The sequence below is a fragment of the Sceloporus occidentalis genome, unplaced genomic scaffold (genome assembly GCF_023333645.1).
Source record: "Sceloporus occidentalis isolate IW3139 unplaced genomic scaffold, rSceOcc1.0.p SCAF_311, whole genome shotgun sequence".
Taxonomy (NCBI): Eukaryota; Metazoa; Chordata; class Lepidosauria; order Squamata; family Phrynosomatidae; genus Sceloporus; species Sceloporus occidentalis.
This window is the reverse complement of record NW_028317291.1, coordinates 35,562-43,960: the sequence shown is the minus strand read 5'-3', so window position 1 is coordinate 43,960 and position 8,399 is coordinate 35,562. Positions and strand designations below refer to the sequence as shown.

Below are 8,399 nucleotides of genomic sequence, written 5' to 3'. Positions count from 1 at the left end.
GTCATACCCTCTCTACATAATGTATTGTTGTGTCTTGTCATACCCCTTGAATATATATAAATAAAAAGATAATAATAATACCTACAGTCTCCAGACTTACCAGATGGCTGATTTAACCCCAGAATTTAGACGTATCTAGTATTTTTGTCCTGTGTACATAGCTCCCAGTTATTCTATGAAGACGCTTTTTCTGCAATGCATAATGACCACGTACGGGAATTAAAGGGTTTGGGGTTTAACACCTTGATGTGCACAGCATTCCGTTTTATCTCTGCGCATTATTAACTAGATTGTTACCTACAGCTGTAACACGCGCTGAAGTCGCTCTTCCGTTTGTCAAGACTATTTGGGTATTCAAGAGTGGCGCACCAAGCAATACGCGGACTAACGGAAACCGCCTGGCGGCCATATTAGTATCGGGCATGCCAGTAAAAAATGAACAACCTGTAACATTTTTGCAATCTGTCTAGTTCTCGTTTCATACGTTTTCTATGTATTCGAACATAAACCAATACTCCCCAAAACCCATACTTCTTGCACAGTGCGTACCAAGGTCGCACTGTGCAAGAGAAAATGGAGTCTCTAATTGAAGTTATTTTTTATTGTGCCAACTTGGAAGCAGACGTAACGTTTCGGCACCTCAAACTTTTTTTTAATGATAATGTATCGCATGTTATCCATAACCGACCATATATAAGAACGTCGCTCATAACAATGGTACATTTCCTTTCGCAAATGAAAACGTATCTTTTTCAGATGGAACATTCCATCTAAAGAAGAGACATCTTAGGTCCCGAAAACATCACTACATTTTTCCCTAAGAAACATATCAGCGTCGACTCTACAAACACAAGATTCCTCAAATCCAGGCTCAATTCTGTATGCAATAATCTCTACGTTGTAAAGACTGGTTGAGAGAGAAATTCCTATTTATGCAACGGTTGTGTTTTGTTTCCACAGACCTGAAACCGCATTAGGCCTCTAGCGTTTAAAGCTCCATAACTAACTGTAAAGGGCTGCAGAACGGTACGGCAGCCCATTTTCCTGCTGACGTCAGTGCCTATAGCTCCTCCTCTTTTTTTACATAAAGTTCCCGGATGCGGCTCTTTCGTTCGATCTTTCGAGAAGCTGCTTTCGGGAAAAGCACCAGAGCTTCGAGCAGGGGGCTATCGCACACTCGGTACTGCTTGGTGAGTATGAGGGCAGAGTACACGTCTCATTGAGAAAAGTGATTTCCGTGTGTTAGGAATAAGACGAGAGTGTTTTTATTTTTTTCGGGGTTATATTTATATCCCCCCCCCCCCTCCCATGTACCTTCTGTTACAAAGGTTTACGTCCTCTTAGCTTATCGTCATATTTCCTACGGGTATACACGTACGTTTTAATACTCGTTTGCTATTCTTGTGATTTATATTCGTGTAATTTTTTTTGCTCACGTTTTATGTTACATTAACACCATGGAGGCTTTCTTAGAGACCCTCTGCGTTGTTAACCCACCCGGGAGTACATTGCAATCAGTGAAGTCGGGGGGGGGGGGGGTTCTTCAATGTGACGTCATTGGTATCGTCGCCTTTCCCATATCTAACCGCCAATGGTTCGAGGGTGTTACGTCATCGCCACTACCTAGCCCGTTTCATGGCCTTGGAACACATGGTCCTACCCGATTGGGCCTTTAGTGACCGTACAGAGGCCTAAAAAACAATCCCTCCCCCGTCTTCTCTTTGTGTGTGGGCACGAATCGCGCCCTCCTGAGATGATCGTTAATATATTTGACAGTTGAGATCTGTTTTTTTTTTTTTCTTTCTCTACTGTTGTCTAAGATTGCTGAAAATACTGTTCTTTTTACGAGAAACCTGCGTGTAAGGCAGTCACTTGTGTGTTCTAGCTCTGTTATCTTCACCCTGCTTCGCCTGACTCCTTAGGATACTGCCTGTGGTAAACAAAAGAGAGGCTCGGTTATAATCACGCAGGCCAATGAAAGGGTTTTATTGGACAAGTAGGGCTACTTTGGCATTAAACAGCTCGGTGTCGTGTTTGAGCAGGGAAAGCCACCCAGAATATCATGACAACGGCAGCCTCCAGATCTGCAGATAAAGGAAACTAATGGGAACAAAAAAACCCAAACGCTTCTGTAGCCGCTAAACTACACGCTAGTATATCGTGCTGCATGTAATCTCTTTAATCCCTTTGCGACCAATAAAGCCCATAGGAAATAACTGTTCTACGGGGCCTGTGGTGTACCTGGTATGTCATCTGATAAAATCGCCTCGACGTGGGGGCTCCATGGCGCATGCACCGTGAATGTCAGATGACAAAGGTCTCTCTCCAGCTCGCTATCACTGTAGACGGAGAACTGTATGAACACATGAGTTTCGGCTTTATTAAAGATTTTTTTTTTTTTTTTTTATGTAGTTAGAGGAATTTCTTGGATATGGTTAGGTAGGGGTTAAAGAAAATAAATCCCATAAAAAGTAACAAATTAAAATCCTAAAAAAAAAGGTTTTTTTTTTTTTTTTTTTTGTATTTAATACCTGTAAACTGATAACTTTCTTTCCTTACAAAAAAGTCTTGCATATATGAATGGTTTCAAAAGTAAGGCCTACTTGTCTTCCAAAAAAAAAACCACACAGGTTACGGTTGAGCAAAGACACGGCAGACATGTGGAGGTTGCTCTGGCCTCTAGGATGAGGCATGGCAACCTTTCAAGTGACCGCTTGCCTTTTAAGCAAGCATATGATGGCTGCAATGCCTGTTTAAGTAGCAATTTAGTTCCCAAATTATCAGAACTGTGCTGTCTTAGTACTTGGTGTAGCCAATCCTATTACTGCTTTGCCAGTTGCTTTATAAAATGTCTCGATAAAAACATAGCCGTAAAACATCTTATTCTCAATTTTAGCACGTTTGCGGCGGGGAGCTTCTACAGGATCCCTTCAAGTATTTGCAAAAGTGGTCATCTTAAAGGGGGAACTCCGCTGTTGTATGCATTAACGTATCAACTCGCCACTGTTCCTCAGTGGAATAACTGTCCTTGCGGTTTTTAGAAGGGAGGTTGAGAACTAGGAGATTCTGACACTGAAACCAGCTTAACTATAAACCACATCATCAAATGATTGCATTTTAATAAGAAGCATATGATTGCCCTTAACATTGTTTATTTTCTTTTTTTTTTTAGATTTTTGCATATTACTAACCTTTCTGTTAACTGTTTAGCAAACTGAATGTTTTCCTTTCTCGTGTTGCCGTGCAGGATTGAAGAAAGTCTGTGTCCGCACGCTCTTTAAATATGGTTGTAGAGACGGCATACTACGATATTTTGGGGGTTAAACCCAATGCCACCCAGGATGAACTCAAGAAAGCCTACAGAAAACTTGCTTTAAAATATCACCCTGACAAGAATCCTAACGAAGGTGAAAAGGTACGTATGGCTTCGTTGTAAAAATTCTAGCCCGCTAATCTGAAACTGAAATCTTCCCCGCGGTATTAAATAATTAACCACGAGGCGGGGAGAATGTGAAACCGTCCTAGAGTAAGGCAAAGAGATTGCGCAAGTATCATAACCTTGCATCAGTGGTTGCAAGGCAGTTCTCTTCACAGTGAACGTGGCAGTTACGGTGCTTTATTTCATGTGTTTTATGTCCTCGCAATTGATGTAATGTAACCCTTATCACATGACAGCATGATGCATGTGAAGGAATAACTAATGTTATGCGTTCAATGCGTGGCTGTTTCAGATGTGGCACAGAGAGGCTTTCTTTGGTGTTTAGGGGTAAATGATCTGTGGTTTTCCTAGATATTTAGCTTTGTTTCTAAAATGCAGTGCTTTATAGAAAACCTTTCTCTCCTTTTTTACAGTTCAAACAGATTTCTCAGGCCTATGAAGTCCTTTCGGATGCCAAGAAAAGAGAGTTGTATGACAAGGGTGGCGAGCAAGCCATTAAAGAGGGGGGAATGGGAGGAGGTGGCTTTGGTTCACCAATGGACATCTTTGACATGTTCTTTGGAGGAGGTGGAAGAATGCAGAGAGAACGAAGAGGTAACTTGTTTCTGTTGCATTTGTCAGGCTCCTTAATTAAAAATGTTAATTTACAGCATCAAGAACTTTAAATAACTTTTTTTTTTGTATAATTTTCAGGTAAAAATGTAGTCCATCAGTTATCTGTGTCACTAGAAGATTTATACAATGGTGCCACAAGAAAATTGGCTCTGCAGAAGAATACAATCTGTGACAAATGTGAAGGTACGGTATAGTTCCATATTTCGTATTCTGAGCACATCTGTTTCTCATTATATACAGTATCTTAAAGGGGAACTCACTGCAATCTTTCCTCATCACTAGTAGCACGTGAAACAAGTTTTCAAAAATAGTAATTGGCATTGCCATAAAGATTCAGCTTAGTGTCTAAAATATCATACGACTGATAACAATGGCAGCCTCCATATCTGCAGGTATTGTACAATGAGAACAGTTTTGTCAATGCTAAACGACCTTACTACATACAACAACTTATTTAATGCGCAAAGAAAAATATTTGGTTTTCCATGGGACTTCCTTCACCCATTTTAACACTGGATTTTTGTTTGTTAAAATATTTTAGGACGTGGTGGCAAGAAGGGAGCTGTTGAATGCTGCCCTAACTGCAGAGGCACTGGCATGCAGATTAGGATCCACCAAATAGGACCTGGCATGGTCCAGCAGATACAGTCTGTGTGCCCGGAGTGCCAAGGGCAAGGCGAAAGGATCAATCCCAAAGATCGGTGTAAAAGTTGCACTGGTCGTAAGATTATCAGAGAGAAGAAGATCCTCGAAGTTCACATTGACAAAGGTGTGTGTGTGTGTGTGTGTGTGTGTGTGTGTGTGTGTGTGTGTGTGTGTGTCTTGGTGAACTATCCATTCTGTATGTCCTAAAACGTATGGCTTGAGTTCAAACGTCATTTACACGTGTCCATAACTCTTTTAAACGTAGTGTATATACAGATAACCAGAACAATTTCTCAATAAACCCGTATTATGTTATTCTATAGCTATAAGGCATGCCATTAAGTCATGAGTTCCAGCAATCTAACCACCTGTGCTGGAGGCTGATGAATAGATACTGTGGTTTTCATCTTAAATATAGTTAATGAGTTCCTATTTTTGCCACCAGATTTGTTTAATTGTGTTTAAGTTAATCAAAGGAGTTTTGTATCATAAGCCATGATGTCTGGTTATGCTATACATCAGAAATAGTTTCAATTTCAACCCTTGCTAAGTTCAGTCATTCATGTTTTTGTTGATCCCTCTGAACAGGAATGAAGGATGGGCAGAAAATTACATTTACCGGTGAGGGAGACCAGGAACCTGGACTGGAGCCAGGAGACATTATAATAGTGTTGGACCAGAAGGATCATGCTGTTTTTACAAGGTATTAACTGTAATTTATATGTATCTCACAAAAGTAGAAAAGTAAGGTGATATATTTCAAGTAAAAAACCTGGGCATTGTTTAAAAAAAAATAAAAAAATAAAAATCTCAATTGCAGGAGAGGTGAAGACTTGCTGATGCACATGGAAATTGAGCTTGTGGAGGCACTCTGTGGATTCCAGAAACCAGTAGAAACATTAGACTCTAGGACCATAATAATGACCTCGCTTCCTGGTAAGTGTGTTTTTAATTTCTTTTTGGGGGGTAGTGGGGGCTGTTATTAAGCCAGTGTTTTTGGCCTATTCATGATTTGTGTGGCCTTTCTTAGGTGGGGGGGTTAGTGGGCTCAAGCTAACTACTTATTGGACCAGAAATGATTTGGACAAAATTAAATTTCATTTTTGCACTACTGGCCATCATTGTATATATGGTGTAGACCATTCAATTTTAAATGTCTTGTACTTTTAGGTCAAATTGTTAAACATGGCGATATTAAATGTGTGCTGAATGAAGGTATGCCAATCTATCGCAGGCCATATGAAAAAGGACGCCTTATTATAGAATTCAAGGTAAGATGGGTCACTGACACCTTGTGCACGTGGGGGTTAACAATTAATTACATCTGCTCCAATCGGTGCACAATAGTATTTTGTAAATGATAAATTGTAAGTTACACATGAAAAGGCAGCAGTTGTGCTATTACTGTTTACTTTACTATGGCTTGTTCTATTAATCCATATTATCTTTATATATATATATATTTTTTTTTCCCCCCACTCCCTCTCTAGGTCAACTTTCCAAATAGTGGCTTCATTTCTCCAGACAAGCTCCCTTTGTTAGAGAAACTTCTGCCTGCAAGAAAAGCTATTGAAGAATCTGAGGATATGGAGCAGGCAGAACTAATGGATTTTGATCCAACACAGCAGAGGAGAGGCCATTACAATGGCGAAGCATACCATGATGATGATGACGACCACCCAAGAGGTGGCGTACAGTGCCAAACCTCATAGATCAAACCAGTTCACTCATGTGGCAAACATTTTTGTAATTTTCTCTCTGACCCCCCCCCCCCCTCCCCCCATGACTGTCTGCAGCACAACTACTTAAAGGCAGTGCTTTTTTCTTTATTTATTTTTGCCTTAAGGAAGCGTAATATGCGGTACGTAAAACGTGTCTTATACTTTAGCACTTAAGGCTGTCAGAGAAAACTGCATTTGTTTTTAAATAAAATTAAGACTTCAACTAGTGCACAGTTCACATGTTAAATACAATAAATGTCGGTGTACTCCAAGCCTGGCTTTATGTAATATTTACCTTCAATACAAACTTTGTTTCCCACTTTATGTATATTTAGTCTTTAAAGTTGGGGTAGGGTGCTGAAGGGCTGTCTTGCAGCTCTTGGCAAAACCTAGATCAGGGTATCTAATGTCGAAGAATCAACCAGCCACCAAATACACATACGGCTGTATAGTTTCTGCAATTACAGCAAGGCTGAATCCAAGCAGTCTATCCACCATCAAACCGGTATAAAATGTCAATGTATGTAAATATTCAGTTCATGCCTCCCAATTTTTTTGCCTGTTGCACTTTGTTAATGGGTTACATCAGTCTGTCAAAATAAAGTACTTTAAAGTATCTTTAAATCTTATAACTACTTTTTGCAGAAATGTTTTTTTACTCAAGTTCCACACAATATGCATGTACCCCCAATGCATTGTCTGCTGCCTATACTACAGTGCTTCCCCAAAAATAAGACACTGTCTTATATTTATTTTTCCCCAAGAAGACACACTATGGCTTATTTTCAGGGGGTGTCTTATTTTAAGTATGGTACAATCTACATTCATTCAAATATAGACCTGACAGGGGGCACTGACCTTGGTGATGGGGCTACCCGCACCTCTCCGAGATAGCAGCTATCACAATGGGGCAGAGGAGAAGGGCTGCCCGTCGTCTTTACCACTCAGCGCCGGTACGCTGCATTTTTGGGGTATGGCTTATATTGCGCAGATGCTTAGAAATCCTGCTACAGCTTATTTTATGGTTGTCTTATTTTGGGGGAAACGGGGTATGTACTGTAAGGTAGTTTAGCATTGCAGGTTTTTTTTCCCTGTTGCTTCTGGCTGTAGGCATCAATGTAGGTAATTATGATAATTTGGAGGACTGTCCCTGCTCAGCCATTGCATTGTATGAATTCTTTATGTCCATAGACCCCTGCCAATGTATTAAGACAGGCTGCCTATTGTATACTCCATGGCAGTATAATAGTTTTATCACACTTGTTTAAGATAACTAGAGCACAAAAAGCAGCTAGCTAAATTATGTAAAAACCTGGTTTTAAAACGTAAAGGGACAGATCTGGCTGGGATTTTGGTTTTAGGAAGGTGACAATTTAAGAATCAGTTATGCTGATAAAACGTTCTCGCCGTAGACCTTACCAGTTTCAGTATACAGTCAACTTTTAGGTCTACATACAGCTGAAGCCTCAGGAATTGCAGCTGGATACAAAAGTATTACAACTATTAAATTTTGCCCACCATACTTTTCATCCACGTGCAGGGGTAGCAGTTGTAACTTGGCATTCCAGGTCCATGCCTGTAGCATCTTATCTTATGAATCCATTTCCTGCTCTATTACCCCAGTTCCAGTTCAATGAATGTTTAAAAAAAACCTGGTAGCTATAGCAGACCATTATCAAACCACACCACCCTTTTACATACTAATTGTGCATACAGCATCACTGATTGTTAGTGATTTTAGTATATTTTCTACTCTTACCCTCCACTTGCTGAGCCATACAATTTGTTTTTGGTTTTTACCAAATTAACATTTAAAGTTTATAGTTACAGAATTATTGATAAACTACATAAGTACCAAGCCTTTAATAGAATTTACATTATACAGCAATATTAAATTTACCCCTTAATGGGTCAGGCATGTCAATTAATGACCAATGACATGCATGAAACATTTCATTAAAATTAAGCGATGGAAGTGA

At 39.8% G+C, this 8,399-nt stretch overlaps 1 protein-coding gene across 4 annotated transcripts; it reads left to right on the top strand.

Moving 5' to 3' along the window:
- Positions 1-3,283: 3,283 nt before the first annotated feature.
- On the top strand, positions 3,284-6,411 carry LOC149274903 (dnaJ homolog subfamily A member 1-like). Of its 4 annotated transcripts, none has more exons than XM_089505116.1 (8): positions 3,284-3,415; positions 3,853-4,033; positions 4,133-4,237; positions 4,596-4,823; positions 5,288-5,402; positions 5,520-5,635; positions 5,870-5,970; positions 6,190-6,411. In XM_089505116.1, exons 1-8 carry the CDS (start codon positions 3,284-3,286, stop codon positions 6,409-6,411), a joined length of 1,200 nt encoding a protein of 399 aa, XP_089361242.1. The 4 variants fall into 4 exon arrangements, with proteins under 4 accessions (XP_089361242.1, XP_089361241.1, XP_089361243.1 ...); XM_089505115.1 differs by having other exon boundaries at positions 3,284-3,432; positions 3,828-4,033; XM_089505117.1 differs by lacking the exons at positions 5,288-5,402; positions 5,520-5,635.
- Positions 6,412-8,399: the final 1,988 nt, after the last annotated feature.

What these genes read in the sequence shown, in the direction of transcription:
- LOC149274903 (XM_089505115.1), top strand. Translation starts at nt 3,284, where the DNA reads ATGGTTGTAGAGACGGCATACTACGATATTTTGGGGGTTAAACCCAAT. An exon ending in GATCATGCTGTTTTTACAAG is followed by an intron (nt 5,403 to 5,519) that starts GTATTAACTGTA and finishes TCTCAATTGCAG; the next exon opens with GAGAGGTGAAGACTTGCTGA. An exon ending in AATAATGACCTCGCTTCCTG is followed by an intron (nt 5,636 to 5,869) that starts GTAAGTGTGTTT and finishes TTGTACTTTTAG; the next exon opens with GTCAAATTGTTAAACATGGC.